The following is an 18,371-nucleotide window of genomic DNA, read 5'->3' on the forward strand; positions in this document are numbered from 1 at the left end:
TGTTTTCCCCATTATCTGTTGAATTTGGATGTTAGCTTTTTGGGATTCATATGCAAGGACTCCCAAATCCCTGTGTGCTTCAGCCTTCTGCAGTCTTTCTCCATTTAAATAATATTTAGCTCCTGTATTCTTCCTGCCAAAGTGCATAACCTCACATTTTCCCACACTATATTCCATCTGCCAAGTTTTATCCCACTCACTTAGCCTGCCTATATTTCCCCATAGACTCCTTGTGTTTTCCTCACCATAAGACCATAAGACATAGGAGTAGAAATTAGGCCATTCAGCCCATCGAGTCCACTCTGCCATTCAATCATGGCTGATAAGTTTCTCAACCCCATTCTCCTGCCTTCAGCCTGTAACTTTTGATCCCCTTACCAATCAAGAACCTATCTATCTCGATCTTAAATACACTCAATGACCTGGCTTCCACAGCCTACTGTGGCAATGAATTCCATAGATTCACCATTCTCTGGCTAAAGAAGTTTCTCCTCATCTCTGTTCTAAAAGGCCTTCCCTTTACACTGAGGCAGTGCCCTCGGGTCCTAGTCTCTCCTACTAATGGAAACATCTTCCCCATGTCCACTCTATCCAGGCCTTTCAGTACTCTGTAAATTCAATCAAATTCCCCCTCATCCTTCTAAACTCCATCGAGTATAGACCCAGACTCCTCAAACGTTCCTCATATGTTAAGCCTTTCATTCCTGGGATCATTCTCGTGAACCTCCTCTGGACCCTCTCCAGGGCCAGAACATCCTTCCTGAGGTATGGGGCCCAAAATTGCTCACAATATTCTAAATGTGGTCTGACCAGAGCCTTATAAAGCCTCAGCAGCACATCCCTGCTTTTATATTCTAGTCCTCTCAAAATAAATCCTAACATTGCATTTGCCTTCCTAACTACCGACTCAACCTGCAAATTAACCTTAAGAGAATCATGGACTAGGTCTCCCAAGTCCCTTTGCACTCCAGATTTCTGAAATCTCTCCCCATTTAGAAAATAGTCTATGCCTCTATTCTTCCTACCAAAGTGCATGACCTCACATTTCCCCACATTGTATTCCAACTGCCACTTCTTTGCCCATTCTCCTAACCTGTCCAAATCCTTCTGTAGCCTCCCCGCCTCCTCAATACTACCTGTCCCTCTACCTAACTTTGTATCATCTGCAAACTTAGCCAGAATGCCCTCAGTTCCTTCATTTAGATCATTATTATATAAAGTGAAAAGTTGTGGTCCCAACAATGACCCCTGCCGCCATCCTGAGAAGGACCCCTTATCCCCACTCTCTGCCTCCTCCAGACAGCCAATCTTCTATCCATGCTAGTACCTTACCTCTAACACCATGGGCTCTTATCTTACTGAGCAGCCTCCTGTGTGGCACCTTGTCAAAGGCCTTCTGGAAGTCCAAGTAGATAACATCCATTGGCTCTCCTTTGTCTAACCTACTCATTACCTCCTCAAAGAATTCTAACAGATTTGTCAGGCATGACTTCTCCTTGATGAAACCATGCTGACTTTGCCCTATTTTACCATGCACTTCCAAGTATTCTGAAATCTCATCCTTAATAATGGACTCTAAAATCTTACCAACGACTGAGGTCAGGCTAATCGGCCTGTAATTTCCCATCTTTTGCCTCACTCCCTTCTTAAACAGGGGGTTATATTAGCGATTTTTCAGTCCTCTGGGACCCTCTCTGACTCCAGTGATTCCTGAAAGATAACCACTAATGCCTCCACCATTTGCCTTTTTTTGTGTTATCTGCAAACTTGGCAATAGTACATTCATTTCCCTCACCTAAATCATTAATATATGTTGTAAATAATTGAGGCCCCAGCACTGATCCCTGTGGCACTCTACTAGTTATAGGTTGCCATCCTAAAAATGCCACCCTCACCCAACTTTCTGTCTTCTATTAGTTAGCCAATCCTCTACCTATGCTAATATACTACCCCCAACACCATGGGCTCTTTTCTTATTAAGTAGCCTTATGTGTGGTACCTTATCGAATGTCTTTTGGAAATCCAAATATATTACATCTACTGGTTCCCCTTTATCTATTCTGCTTGTTACCCACTCAAAGAATTCTAATAAATTTGTTCGGCATGATTTCCCCTTCATGAAGCCATGCTGACTCTGCTTGATTAGATTATATATTTCTAAATGCTCTGCTATTACATCCTCTATAATAGACTCCAACATTTTCCCAATGACAGATGTTAAGCTAACTGGCCTATAGTTACCTGTTTTTTGACTCTCTACCTTTTTGAATCAGGGGTTACATTGGCCGTTCTCCAATCCTCTGGGACTTTTCCAGATTCTAAGGCTTCTTGGAAGATTAATCCCAGTGCACTATCTCTGTAGCTAATTCCTTTAATATTCTAGGATGCAACCCATCAGAAATTATAACTCGGTAACAGGCCATGTTGGAGCTTATCCCCAACATGAGCATCCTAGTTCCATGTTCCTGAAGTATTGCCATAGACTCCTTTAAATAAATGTTAACATGATGTCTGCTTCAGTTATAAGCTCCAGTGGGTCAATCTATGGCCTCCCAACCCTGTGTGTTGAAGTTTTTCCTGCTCTCTGTCCTAAATCTTGTACATTTAATTGTATACCCATTCACCTTTATTGCAACTAGGGAAAACAAAGTTGCTTTTATCTCTCAACTTTCACAGCTTCAGAATGTCATACTTTTGAACTGTTGTCACTGTTATGAGATAGAAACTTAGCAGCTGATTGCTGATTTTGGGCCAATGAAATAAATGACCAGATCAGCTGATTTTAGGCGTTGGTTGAGGAATGAAGGTTGGCCCAGCATGCTTTCAGGATACCAGGAGAAATCCCCTGCTTTATTTTGGAATAGAGCTGTTAGATCTTTTATATCCACTGGAGAGGGCAGATTGGGCCTACAATTTAATGTCTCACCTGACAGCGCTCCCTCGGTACTGCACAGAAATGCCAGACTAGATTATAGAGTGGGATTTAAATCCATAACCTGGCTCAGAGGGCTACAACTAAGGCAAGGCTGACCTCTCAATCACTGGTTAGAAATCCTTCCTGAACACTTCACGATTTTTTAAACATCTCTATCAAATGACCCTTAGCCACCTTGAGGTATGTCTCTTGGATAGTTGTTTGTAATTAGATTACTTACATATTCTAATCGTCAACATAATAGATGATAATGAGATGCTGCTTCAACATTTTTTTGAAAAACTGAGTAGAGGTACTCTCGCTTTTGGCTTAATGGACTCTCTTAGGTTTATAGAGCACAAAACAAGATCTAAAACAGGTGCAATCAGTATGATAGCTCTTTCTTCTCCTAACAGTTTAAAATAATCCCTCTTAGCTATAGAGATCAAATTATTCATGAATATTGGAGCTGAATGATTTTTTTCTCCAGCTTTATTAATTCAGGGCTTACAATGGTCCTTTACAATTCTGTTCAACTTATCTAGTTTAATTTACCATGATTTGGTTTTTTTCTGTTTTATATTACTAGCGTTAAATACTTGGTGCAGAATCATGTTTCAAAAAGATTACATCTTTCCCAAAGGCAATTCTAACCTAATGACAGCAGCTGGAAAGTTCTAAATATTGACAGATTTTCATATTTAATATCTTTGAAAGTTCCTGTAATGTGGTAGCCAAATGATAACATTCAATATATTACTTTGTCATATTCTTATCACAACTGGTTCAAACGATAAAGGTGCAAATTTCCTAAATGGCTTCAGGTGCAGGACTCTGCACATGCTCAAAGGTTGATTTGAAGTACAGCTGAATTGTAAAAAAAAATGAAAAATGTGATTGAGTCCAAAATTGGGTAAAAATCTCAGCACAATGCCTTCAATCACTATTGCAATATTGTCTGTTTCTGTCCACGCAGCTGTTTGTTACTCAAACGTATTTGCCCGGGGTGGTGAAATCCGAGTCCAGAGCTGTCTTTACTGCTTTACCTGAATTGGGCAGGTTTGTATTATGGAATAAGCTTCATTTGGGCATCAAAGTGAGTTCTGGGACCATGTCTTAATATAGCTCTTACATCAGTAAGATGATTTTTGGCAAGTTTTTCAGTTAGTTAGGTATGTGATATTGAGCAATTCTATCTCTTAATAACAAACAAAGGTTAGCAACATCTTTTGATCATCTCCTTATGTCTAGAAGGTTGGTCCTCACTTGCAATCAGGTAAGTATCCATTCAGAGCATTTATCAACAATGCTGATCAAGTACTAGGGTTCAACTGGAAGATCTCTAATTTCAGGTCAGGTGATTTTAACCTATCAATAACATGAAATTTAAAGTACTATATCCCAAAAAGAACCTGGTAGAGGCTGAAGCAGTAGTACAGCTTGGCAAGTCCAATTTCAAGCTCTAGTATTTCACAATTATTATTGTTAATAGAACAAGGGAATTGCTTTCCAATGTGAGAAAAGGTCGGCTTGGTCCAGTCACGGTTCTGTTGAGCTCTGTTTACTTCAGATCTTTGTCATTTATTTGCTGCTGCATCACATGGATACAGGATAATGGTCACAAGACCCAACCAAAGAGCAAATCTTTTTCAGTAAAGGATGGCAGATCATCTGAAAGCAAAGCATCCAGAGAATGGGTGCTTATGTTGATGTGTTACTCCTGGAGATGCTCACCTTTAAGTCAAATTGTTTTTCATGATATTGATATTGATGACCATTTGCAGTTACATTGCATTCCAAATGTGCTGAAAACGTGCAATTTCATTTACAATGGTCTGCACTGCAACGCAGAAATATTTTTTAAATTTTATTTTTAAACACAAGATTCATTTACCAACACCTTTCCCCATATTCAACCGACATAATCTGTGCACCAGCCTGAAACAGCTCCAGGCTCCAGAGTGCAAGTAAACATTTTCATAAAGTGAAAATGCTGGAAATACTCAGCAGGCCAGTTAAGCATCTGTGGTGAGAGAGGAGTTAATGTTTCTGGTGAGGGTCCTTCTACAGCTGAGCCATTAATTCTTCTCTCCTCACAATGCTAACTGACCCGCCGGCTGTGTTCAGTATTTTTCATTTTTGTTTCAGATTTTTCCACATTTGCTGTTTTTTTTTGCTTTTTGCTTATATCCAAGTGATTATTGTCTGAATGTTCACAGTCTAACTGATAACGCTCACGGTTCTTCTCAAACTGAGAGATTTAGAAATGGTGTGTTGCTGTTTCTTGTAGTGGATGAGTTTGTATTTATAGATATTCTAACATGTGTCTGATGTCACTAATGTTTTGATATTCTAACAGTGCATCAGTATACTCTCTCCAGTGTGGTATTTCAAAATATGGCTGTTGCTACTCAAATGGTTTTTGGAGCCAGCCAGATCTTGACAATATCGGCAGTGAGAGAAACAAAGAGAGTGAAACTTAATCATTGAACAGGGTATCAAGTTATCATATTTTAGATACAAATGTGTAGCTCACATGTTCAATAAACCTTACTCTTTTAAAATTACAAAGAAATGACAGGGCAATGGTTACTAAAATGTGCCTTTTTTAAACCTGTACTGAACTGAAAGTGGGAGCACATATCTTTAGCTTATGGTGATGATATGCAATGCAAAAGGATCAGATACTTTAAATAACCAAATATTACAGAAGTTCACATTTTTGACATTATAAATCAACAGCACAGGACCAAGAGTGGCCAATTAAAAATTGTCTCATGATATGTGAGGCAGACATGCATATGAAATCACATGGATCTGGTTGGATGGTCTGCCTTTATTTGTCATTGATGAGGCAAAGATCTCCACTAGTTGAAATACAGAAATCTGGCATAAATATTCGGTTACTTTGATTCTCCTTCTTGTCTTTGAAACTCTGCAATACACTTTCAAGGGCAATTAGGAATGAACAACAAATGCCAGTCTTGTCAACTACACTCGCATCCCATGAAAGAACAAGAAAAATTCCAGGTCAAAGGTATCTCTCTCCTTCTCATCTGAATAATTCTATTGCATATTTTAAAACACTGATCCATTTAAAAATTGTATTAAAACATCCCTCTCTTTGGCAACTCAGGCTGAACCAGACTCTTTGCAATCTTGCTGTTATATTTTACCCTGATCACACATTAGTGCCATCACTAAAACTGCCTATTTATATCTCCTCATGATTGCCCACCTCCACTTTTGCCTCAGTGCATCTGCTGAAACGCTCATCCATGTCTTTGTTACCTCTAGACTTGACTATTCCAATGTGCTCCTGGCCGACCTTCCTAGTTTTACCCTCATTCAAAATTCTCCTGCCTGTGTCCTTGTCAGGAAGATATAATAATTCTCATAATATAATTGTAAAATAGAGTAATAGTGACATATGTCTATGTGTCTGTATCTGTCTGTGTATGAGAGACTTAACTGAATAAGAGCGCACTAGTCTGGGTGCTTTGATGTAAGGAGAGAAGTTAGGTTTGAAATGTTAATTAGGTAAACATGGGAAGTTTAAAAACATAGGTGTCAAGGGAACATTTGCATTTTTAAATAAGCCAGACTAGATTGTTTTCAAAGGAGGAGTGAAGTGTGTCACCTAGCCAGGTGAAGTTTAGAAACAGTGTTTTCCAAAAGATTACTGGTAAAATCTAGCGCTATGAGAGGTTTTTATTATCAGGAAGATAAAGTCCAAACACATAATGAAACAATGGGTATTTCCATTCAAAGGGGAAAATATGTATAAAGGGGTGAAGGCTGTGCGTAAAGGTAGGCATTTTAAGATCTTACAAGTGTGAAATGCCTTCAGCGACTATGCCTCAAGCTGCTGTGTAAGAAAACTCATTTTGAATTAGACTTGTTCAGGGTATCATGTTTCTTTGCCCGGGTCTTTTAAAATCTATGTGTCTTACTGTTGCCTTAATGAAAGTGTAACTGGGAGTTATATTGATTAGAGGATTTAGAAATTATCATAGTAGCAATTTGTAGATCTATGTATGTATTTAAAATCATTTCTCTTATTAATAAATATTCAATTTAGTTTTATAAAAACCTATAAGACTTGGTTGTCTTATTACGACTGAATTCAAGGCACATATCTCAAAATTTATGCAAACTGCAAAACAAGTTGTGGCAGCTGTTTTAAGTTTCCCTTTGGGAATTTGAACAACTCAGCATTTACCATTGGCTATGTCATAACAGTCCTAATCCATACCTGTCCTGCTCACCCAGCTCCACTGTGCTCATTGATCTACATTGATTCCCAATTAAGCAATGATTTTTAAATGATCATTCTTGTTTTCAAATCCTTCCTTGGCACCCTATCTATGTACCCTCCTCCAACCCTATCGCAACCAGATCTCGGTGCTTATGTGATTCTGCCTTCTTGAGCGTCCCCAATTTTAATTACTCACCATCAGCAGCTGGGCCTTCAGCTGCCTGGGCCCCAAGCTCTGGATTCCCTCCCTAAACACCTCTTCACCTCTCTTTTCTCTTCCAAGATGCTGCTTAAAACTTACCAGTTTAACGTAGCTTTTGATCATCATGTGATTACCTAGTGTCATGTTTGATAATATTTTTGAGAAGTATTTTGGGATGTTATATTACATTAAAGGTATTATATAAACACAAGTTGCTGCAGTTGTTCTGTTGTTGTAAACTTTAGCATATCAAAATAGAGACAGTATTATCCATTGTATGAATCACCAATGCATTTCCTCACTGTTAATTGGCAAACACAATGGGATTTGCAGTGGCTGCAGATTCTAAGACATGAAGTTAGTCATTGTTATGATGTTATGAATGTTCCAAATTCAATAATGCTTCAATGTCTCTTCTTAGGCTGCCCCTCAAGGTCAGGATGACCTGCTTCCACACTAAAAAGGAGCTATCAGGTGACTGAAGAGTCCACTGTGCGACCTACAGTCTCTGTCAAAGGTGGGGCAGACAGGTGGTAGGAGTACAGTACAGTACAGAAGGAAATCACAGAACATTACAAGTCCCAGGGTAATAGGATTGTGGAAGAGTTAGCAGGAATGTTAGGAACAGATGGCATAAATGGGTGCAAGTTAATCAGATAGATTTCTGGAGAGTAAGGAGAGTGAGGAGGTGGGACTGATCTACCAGAAAGGTTTATTGTACCTAAAAGGCAATTATTTATCAGTTTCATTGTACAGCCTACTCAATTTTTCAAATGAATTTCAATGGTTACTCAGCCACTCTTACTAAAATAACCGACAGAAGAGGGGACTGGCCAAATTAGTCTTCTTCAGTTATTATTTTGCTGATACAATCTTTTAATTTAATGTAAAATAGTGAAATGTTTCACTTAGTATGGAAATAAATACTGGTTGAATCAGACAGCACTTGTTCCCAGCAGCAAGGGAATCTGCATTATTTATCCCAACCTGGCTTTAGAAAGCCTGCAGGTGCAGGAAAACTGGTCTCATTCCATCCTTCCAGTGGGTGCCGAATTGTACTTCAGCTGGCCAAGAAAATGTGGAGCAAAATATAAAGGTTACAAATAAATTCTGAGCATATGCCACCCTCAAATTAATTTTGAAGTGTTTCTGCAAGTTTCTGGATGAGTTTCCTGTCTGGCTTGGAAATAGAAATGCTTTCTGCTAGCACACAAAGATTGCTTCTAATTTGTATATGGAAAAAAATACAATTATATTTTGATATGTAAAGTTCAAACTAATATAAATTCTTAACAAAAACAGAAATCCCTGGAAAAACTCAGCAGGTCTGGCAGCATCGGCGGAGAAGAACAAAGTTGACGTTTCGCGTCCTCATGACCCTTCAACAGAACTAAATAGAAATAGGAAAGGGGTGAAGTATAAGCTGGTTTAAGGGGGGAGGGGGTGGTTGTTGGGATAAGCAAGCAGTGATAGGAGGAGATAACCAAAAGATGTCACAAACAAAAGAACAGAGAGGTGTTGAAGGTGGTGATATTATCTAAAAGAATGTGCTAATTAAGATTGGAGAGCAGGACAAGCAAGGTAGCTCTAGTGGGGGTGGGGTGAAATAAACCATGGATGGAATACATTTAAAAATAATGGAAATAGGTGGGAAAAGAAAAATCTATATTAATTATTGGAAAAAACAAAAGGGAGGGGGAAGAAACAGAAAGGGGGTGGGGATGGAGGAGGGAGTTCAAGATCTAAAGTTGTTGAACTCAATATTCAGTCTGGAAGGCTGTAAAGTGCCTAGTCAGAAGATAAGATACTGTTCCTCCAGTTTGCATTGAGCTTCACTGGAACAATGCAGCAAGCCAAGGACAGACATGTGGGCAAGAGAGCAGGGTGGAGTGTTAAAATGGCAAGCGACAGGGAGGTCTGGGTCATTCTTGTGGACAGACCGAAGGTGTTCTACAAAGCAATCGCCCAGTCTGCGTTTGGTCTCTCCAGTGTAGAGGAAACCGCATTGGGAGCAACGAATGCAGTAGACTAAGTTGAGGGAAATGCAAGTGAAATGCTGCTTCACTTGAAAGGAGTGTTTGGACCCTTGGACGGTGAGGAGAGAGGAAGTGAAGGGGCAGGTGTTGTATATTTTGCATTTGCATGGGGAGGTGCCGTAGGTGGGGGTTGAGGAGTAGGGGTGAGGGAGAAGTGGACCAGGGTGCCACAGAGGGAACGATCCCTACAGAATGCCACCGGGGGGGTGAAGGGAAGATGTGTTTGGTGGTGGCATCATGCTGGAGTTGGCAGAAATGGCGGAGGATGATCCTTTGAATGCGGAGGCTGGTTGGGTGATAAGTGGGCACAAGCGGGACCCTATCATGTTTCTGGGAGGGAGAAGGCGTGAGAGCGGACGCGCGGGAGATGGGCCGGACACGGTTGAGGGCCCTGTCAACGACCGTGGGTGGAAAACCTCGGTTAAGGAAGAAGGAGGACATGTCAGAGGAACTGTTTCTGACATGTCCTCCTCATTCCTTAACCGAGGTTTTCCACCCACGGTAGTTGACAGGGCCCTCAACCATGTCCGGCCCATCTCCCGTGCATCTGCCCTCACACCTTCTCCTCCCTCCCAGAAACATGATAAGTGAGGACAAGGGGGAACCTATCACCCAACCAGCCTCCGCATTCAAATGATCATCCTCTGCCATTTCACCCCTTTCCTATTTCTACTTAGTTCTGTTGAAGGGTCATGAGGACGCGAAACATCAACTTTGTTCTTCTCCGCCGAGGCTGCCAGACCTGCTGAGTTTTTCTAGGTAGTTCTGTTTTTCATTTGGATTTCCAGCATCTGCAGTTTTTTGTTTTTATAAATATAAATTCTTGTTGATAGACAGATGAGTGATAGAAGCTAGCAAACATCTGCTTGAAAGTCAACTCCTGGGCAAGTGAGCACAATTACCTTTTAAACTTTAAATTTAAAAAGATGTAGAAAGATACAATTCATCATTGACAAATCAAAAATACAGCCCCAAGTTAAATACGCTCTATACTGCAGAACAGCGCTCAGTGAAGACAAGAGCTTAAAGTATTTTTCACCAAATCAATGCATCTCAGTCATTTCTCAATCCATTTTCCCAACAGCAGGAGGCAACTATAATCTTCAGTACAGTCACACTTCATAACTACTGATTCAAGAGTAAGCCTGAGCTCGATCCTTTTTAAACATCGAGGAGACAAAGTGTTCTTCCTTTAAATCAATGATGGCTTAATTCCAACAGTGAATTCTAAGTGGATTGGATCTAATGTCAAACTAATCAATAAAAACCTAAATAAAAAGATGGATTGATATCATCTAGGAATTTCATTGATGTGCCAATTAATACCAAATTCAAGAGTAACTTTGTTCTATGAAGCCCATCTATTAGTAACAGCCCTGCGATATCTAAACTCCTTCGATTTTCCATTGCTGACACCCACCAGTGAAAGGAGGCTGTCATTCAGTCTCTGCTTTGTGTCAATCCAGGTCAAGGAATTAACAATCCTCTGACACAGCACCACCCAATCTTATACCAGAGGATGAATGGCTTTATTCCTAGTTTAGATAGGCTGCACTGCAACTCAAGTGCCAGAATTGACACTTGATGCTCGTCTCAACAAACAAGTTCCATTTTAATTTCAGCTGAGCTACATTCTAACTCAGACCCTTTGCTTCTCCTGCCATTCACCTTCCATCTTGATCTAAATAGGTTGCATTCCTGCTCAACCAGCAGGGATAGAACGGATAACATTTTAACACACTACTGCATTACAGATTTTAACAAACAGCATTTTCTCTGACAGTCACAAATGATTAGGTTAAAAATAATCAGTGCCCTTCTGTCCTTATCAAAATTAAATAGCCTCATCATTTAGTTTTCCCTGGAGGTGGGACAGGTGATAAAGCAGCTTACCTGCCTCAGGGAAAATCTCATTCTTATCCTATACTATTGCTGTTTGTTCTCACAATTATGCACTTAAATAGTAACTGACCTCCAGTATCCTCGTTGTTCAAATGTTGGTATATGCAACTCTCAAGTAGCAGTTTGGATCCTTGGACTATTTGTTCGTCATTGAATGACACTCCCCAAGCTGTCACATCACAGGGTGTAACATCAAAAACATAGGAAAGGCAGGGTGTGGGTGTGGGGAGTTCCGCGGATTATGGTCAACAACCCTCAGTTCACTGGGGCAGAACTTGGTGCTGCAGTAGGATTGCGACCTCAAATACCGGCTCCCAGATTATCACAAGCCAGAAATTCTCAAGTATAAAAGTATTTTTCAACCAAGATTTGACACAGGTTTACCATAACTTCCTTACTTTTCAATTCTATCCCTCCAGAAATAAAGCTGGTTTGCTTTCTTTTCATATGGCTTTGTTTACATGTGACTCAACTTTTAGTGATTGGTATATTTTAGAAATATGCCTAAGTCCTGATCCGCGAGGAGCTGCTACCTTTGTGATATATGATTGTTGTCATCTTTCCAGTAATTTTGATTAACGTTTTAAACTATTTCAGCTCCAGTGACCTTAATAAGAGATTAGTTTAAAATTTGCGAGCTTTTTTTTTAGGCAATTCCTATATCTGACTTCTTAAGCCAAACTTTGGATTAAATGATGAAAGCTGGAACCCTTTGCTTCTCCCCAGTCTGTTTAAAAGATCTATTTCATGCTCAACAATAATTGAAGCTTTTCATACTATATTTCTGAAATTTCTGTTCTTTCCTTGAGGAATATCTTATTTTCCATTCAAATTTTGTCCAGGCTGGTTTCACAGAACTCAACTCAAGGTGAGGGTGGATTTGTAGCACTGATAAATGGTTTATCAAATCTTCATGTCTCTATCCAAACCAAGGAGACATTCCTCGAGGAAAAAAACAACAATTTCAGAAATATAATACATCTGACTATCCTTCATCTTCCACTGATATAGTAGTCAGTTACACCACTTATATGAAGTTCTGATCAGATTGTCTTGTTTTATGTTGCCATGATGCACCTGGGCAGGTGATCCATGCTTTCATTCTATTTCAAATTTCCAGCATTTGTCAGGAATTTTTGACAGTTCAGTAAACTTGTAGTCACTTGCTATTTTCCACAGAAGATGATGTACTTTCCCAGGAGATGTACTTTCACTCAGCCCAAATCCCAACTGGAGAGAAAAAAAATTGAAAATTTACAAGAATTCTTCTGGACTTTTTAAAGAGGAGCATCATTTTGTTTTGAGCTGACAGCAAAGTTTCCTGGGATCAGGTTAAGTAGCTCCTCTAGAGGTGAAAGTTTCCTGATATTTTTTCCAATGGTGCCATTCCAGAACATCCCTCCTTGCTAACAACACAAGAGCTAAGATTGATCTCAGGTACTCTCTTATGACTGAGATAATTATATTTTGCAACTTTTTCTGAGAGTAGGCTTTCTCTCCTGTTGAATTCATCTGCTTCATTGTTATTCAGCCTCCACCTCTACTGCGAACACAATATCTAAAAACATCTTGGACTGGTTTCTCCCCTCATCACCCAACACCCCCCTCCTCCAAAATGATGAGAAACCAATGGTGGGCATGGGGCAAACATTTTTGAAAGGAAATTAATCTTGGACATGGCAACATTACACTTGGTGATGATGGTCACACAGGAAAGAAAATCATCAAATTCCAATTGCGCCAGTCACATCTCAATCGACCAGTCCCTAGGAACACTTCAAAGGGCTGCCCCCACAACACTGGATGACATTGTAGGAGCTGAGTAGGCATGGTTTCCCCAATGTAGACAAGCAGACACAACTTTCCTTCCTTGACCAGAAATTGACAATTGCTAACAGCAACAAATGGTTAGGCATTGGTGTTGCCTTCAGTTGCAAGCCAGACTCACGAGCTGTTGTTGCAGTTGTTCAATCATCCGATCCTTTCTCTTCAGTTCTTCTTGCAGCCCTTGGATCTCCCCAAGTAGCTCGTCAGTCTGGTGATGAAGAAAAGCAACAGGCCATTAGGATATGTGTAGTGAACAAAAGTGCAGATTGATTAAGGTAACTGACAAAAGTTCAGCATGACAGCAAATATACCTAAATAGGAAAGGATAATTGTAATACTTTGATTTCCAATTGAGTGCTGGGGTGCTGGTTCTAGCATGGAACACAGAAGGCCCAGTTGGTGCATCAGCAAAAATGCTGTGAACTGACTCCCAATGTTTTTAGTGACACCCTGAATTTAACAACCCAATCAGACTTGGGCTTAAGTGGTGCTGTCATCTCCTTGGTATGCAGGATGGAGACTTGTGCTCATCGCCAGACCCCTATAATATAAATATACCCAACATTCTGCAGGTCCCTTCTGTAGGAAAAAGACTGAAGGGTAACCCGGTAAAGATTTATAAAATTATGAGGGAATTCAATGGGATAAATTTAGAGTTGATGTTTCCGCTATTTGGGATCCACAAATATGAGTCTTAACTCTAAGGTAGTCACTAATAAATCCAATAGGGAATTCAAGAAAATTTCTTTACTCAAAAGGGTGGTTAAAAGTGGAGTTGCCACAACATGAAATGGTTGATGTGAATAGCATCCAAGCATTTTAGGGAAAGCTGGGTATGTAGAAAGGAATAGAAGATTATGCTGATAGTGTGAGATGAAGTCAGGCTGGAGAAGACTTGTGTGGAACATAAACACCAATATGGACCAGTCGAGCCGAATGGCCTGCTTCTGTGCTGTAAATGCTCTGTAGCAGATGACCAAAAAATAGTTATGTTTAAATAACCATCCATCATAATAATGAACTGTCTGTAACAAATATGTCACAGAAAAGCTGGACTTAAATCTATTTCTCTGGATGTAATACAGTTAAACCCCATGGAACTGAATAGTGTGAAATACTGTGGGAATAAAAAGGTCAATGGAAGACGGCACTGGGGATTGGGGAGGGGGGGTGGGGGGGTGGGGGGGCGGTGGGGGAGAGAAAGAACAAAGAGAGGGAAAGAGAGATCTAGAATAAATGTAATTGAATGGGAAAATAAACTAACCATGTTAACCAAACACAGGCACCAATATAAAAGAAATAACTGACTGAAACGAAATATCCATTGCATTTCAATGTGTTGCCAAGCTCATAAATTCATTCAATTCATAGTCACCAATTGCACAAAACATGATTTATATTTCAGTTACTTGCTTCTCTCCCACATTCAATCACTTTAGCTGTTATCTTCCCTCACCAGGGTCTAATTCCTAACCAGGACATTTACATTTTCAACACCCATGTCATCTGTGGTACTGTATTTTTAACTGAGTCTATTTTTGATTGTGGAAAGGATTGATTCTTTATTCTGTGTTATTTGCTTCTCTAGTGAACCGACTGGCACCATTAGATGTGGGCTTCTTCTCTGTAGTTGCATAAAATTGCATACAATTTATCCCATTCCTATGCTTTTACATTACTGTGATGAAACACTTCAGTGTAGAATGCATGCTTCAGAGGTTTAGTTTCATATTGCATGCAAAATATGACTGCCATTTACTTCCACAACATGTATAATATTCCAAATATGAATGCCTTCGTCATCAGGTCAGCCAAGAGAAGGATTGTCTGACTCGATACAGATGGGAGGTCAATTGTTAATATGTTTCCCCGATGTTTATATATTTGAAAGTATTCTACGCTCCATTTTCTCTGAACTTCACTATTCCAACAGGCTGTATAGTTGTTCTCCCACATCCTAGCATCCATAAATTTAATCAGCCAAAACTTTGCTGCCTGTGTCTTAACTCGCTGAAAGTCTTGGTCCCCTATCACCCTGTGCTTGCTACTTACATTGGCTCCCAGTTAAGCAGCATCTCGATTTTAAAATTCTCATCCTTGTCTTCAAATCCCTCCATGGCTTTGCCCCTCCCTATCTCTGTAATCTCTTTCAACCTCACAAGGCTGTGAGATCCTCCTCTAATTCTGGCCTCTTGTGCATTCCAATTCATACCTGCTCCACCACTGGTAGCCGTGCCTTCAGTTGCCTAGGCCTCAAACTCTAGAATTCCCTCCCTCCCTCCCTCAATTTTCTCTTTGAAGCCACCTTCTTAGAACATACCACTTTGACCAAGCTTTCAGGCATCTGACCCAATATCTGCTTATGTGACTCGATGTCATACTTTGTTTTATAATGGTCTTCTTAAACACCTTGGGATGTTTCATTACATCAAATGTGCTATATAATAAGTTGTCATTGTTTAAACAGTATAGTCCTCAGTAAACGTACATAAGTGCACATGAGTGCTCTCACACCCACACACACGGATCCATGATCAGAGAGTGGTATCTATTTCTTCACTTGTAAGAACATATATAAAATCTGTGCTTGTGCTATGGGCACAGAGTATTGCAAGCTACAGCCAGAGGGGCAGAAGGACCCCTCCTTCTCTTGCCACCACCACCCCCCCCCCCCCCACCCCCCCCCCCCCCAACCAAGTAAACCTGATGGCAAACTCTTGTTATATCCAATAGTCTGTATAATTGATGGATAGTTCTACAACTGTTCAGAATGCCTCAGGGTTATGGGCAAGTCTGTTTAATGGCCAGACCTGCAGTCGAGTTACATACAGAATCTTAACTGACTAATTAAATACAGTTTACAGGATGTTACTGCCTGTTAAGTTAATATTAACCAATGGCCTAAGTAATTATGTCAAAAGGGATCACAAATGTACTGCAGACCAATCTGACCAGAGGTACAACCAACGCAACCGAGCTCTACAGTCTCAAGCTGATCTCTTCAACACCTCTTAATGATAGTGAAAATATAATAAGTGCAGTAAGGGGTCCTTGTGATTGACAGTATAGATAAACAATTCAATGCAGGATTGTAACATTAAATTAAGGCCAGCTGCTTGCAAACAAATAATTTTACAAGAACTATAGAACAGTTTGGAGCTTCTAGAGCTGGGTAGCAGAAATAGTGTTGTTTCCTGGCAAGCCAGGAACCTGCCTGCCACCCTAGTTTCCCATTCATGAAAGCAAAATACTGCAGATGCTGGAAATCTGAAATAAAAACAAAAAATGCTGGAAAAACTCAGCAGGTCTGGCAGCATCTGTGGGGAGAGAAACCGAGACAATGTTTTGAGTCCGTATGACTCTTCTGCAGAGCTAAAGAGAAGTAGAAATGTGATAGATTTTATACTGTTCAAGAGCGGGTTCAGCAGGTGGAGCAAAATGGATGGTCAGGAATGATGTCATGGACACAAAACACAGCGAGTGTTAACGGTAGTGGTAAAGGCCAAAGAAAGTGCTGATAGTGGCATGAAGGTAAGAGCATAATGTGTTAATAGCAGAACAAGGGTCAGTACTCTGTGAAAACGCAGCATGGGTTGCCTTTTTGGGGGGTTGGGGAAACAGGATTTAAAAAATGAATAAATAAATAAAAATAAAGAAGTAAAAAATTAAAATTAAAAAAAAAAGTTGGATTAAAAAATGGGTCAAGATAGGAGGTAAGACTTCAAGGTCTGAAGTTGTTCAACTCAATGATGAGTCCGGAAGGCTGTAAAATCCCAAATCAGAAGATGAGGCGCTGTTCCTCCAGTTTGTGTTCAGCTTCACTAGAACGTTGCAGAAGGCCAAGGATGGACATGTGGGCATGAGAGCAGGATGGTGTGTTGAAATGGCAAGCGACAGGATGGTCTGGACCATGCTTGCAGATTGAGTGAAGGTGTTCCACGATGTAGAGGAGACTGCATTGGGAGCAGCGAATGCAGTAGCCCAAACTGAAGGAGGTACAAGTGAAGCACTGCTTTACCTGAAAGGAATGTTTGGGGCCTTGGATGGTGAGGAAGGAGGTGGTGAAGGGGCAGGTGTTGCATCTTTTGCAACTGTATGGGAAGGTGCCGTGTGAAGGGGAATGAGGAGTTAGGGGTGATGGAGGAGTGGACCAGGGTGTAATGGAGGGTCCTTACAGAATTCTGACTGGGGTGGGTGAGGGGAAAATGTGTTTGGTGGTGGCAACATGCTAGAATTTTCAGAAATGGCTTCCCATTCATGTTTAATTTCTTCTTGGAGGCCTGATGTCACTTGTATTTTAAGAACTACTGCTCCATGCCATGGACCACTCAGTGTGTTTTTTCCCCCCAAAAGCGATGGAACTGCATTGTGATGATAAAACAACAAGCTGCATCATGTGGCCATGTTTAACAAACTCTCAGGGGTCAAGACAAAGGTTGGAAAGAAACTTTTAAAATTAACAAATTAAAAATAATTGATGAATTTCAACTTTTGAGTGCTTTTAGATAACTGCAAAAGCATCACACCTACTGTGGTAGAACAAAGTAGCGAAGCAACAATGGAATGCCTTCAAACCTGTAATCACCATCATTGGGTCAACACTGGTAACAATATAGTCACCGTAATTGATGAAAAGAATTATTACCCATTAGAAAATGGGTTCAGATTGTATTGTTGTCAGAGAGAAAAATGTTATCTGAACAGTTTGAGTTGGTTTAAAATTCTAATACCACAGTTGGAATGGGAGTATTGTCCTCCCATTAGCCATTCCCTAATTATTGTATCAGTATATTCACTAACAGTAGAAACATAACTTTAATTGAGCCCTTTGCAATAGAAAAAAAAAACACTGGTTCTCATTAACATTTCAAAATGTATTTTTTTTTAAAGACAACTTTATTCTTCATCCCCAATCCTGCCTAATTCTTCACTCCCTGGGTTTACACTCAGCAATCATTTAGGTGATAAATTATATTGTGCTGCTTTTCATCAACCATTTTATTATAAATTAAAATGCAATTTAAGAAAAAACTTAATATGGTGACATGATCATTTATTTCTTTTATTTAAAGTTTAACTTCTGTACTGAAATCAGAGAGCAACATACACTTCCATGACACTTTCAAGTTTATTCTTCCTTACAAAGGTCAATAATTTCCTATGTGATCATAAATGCAACCATATGAATTAAGGCAAAGAATGGTATGTTATGCAAGAAATTGGCAATCAAGA

At 40.0% G+C, this 18,371-nt stretch overlaps 1 protein-coding gene across 3 annotated transcripts in view; it reads right to left on the reverse strand.

Moving 5' to 3' along the window:
* LOC121270915 (serine-rich coiled-coil domain-containing protein 2-like) overlaps positions 1–18,371 on the reverse strand; it is a 569,579-nt gene that overhangs the window by 100,463 nt on the left and 450,745 nt on the right. For all 3 annotated transcript variants that reach the window (XM_041176518.1, XM_041176517.1, XM_041176519.1), the window contains exon 8: positions 13,261–13,347. In XM_041176518.1, coding sequence (XP_041032452.1) covers positions 13,261–13,347 — 87 coding nt within the window. The remainder of the gene's footprint in view (positions 1–13,260; positions 13,348–18,371) is intronic.

Source organism: Carcharodon carcharias, chromosome 28 (assembly GCF_017639515.1).
Source record: "Carcharodon carcharias isolate sCarCar2 chromosome 28, sCarCar2.pri, whole genome shotgun sequence".
NCBI classification, from domain to species: Eukaryota; Metazoa; Chordata; class Chondrichthyes; order Lamniformes; family Lamnidae; genus Carcharodon; species Carcharodon carcharias.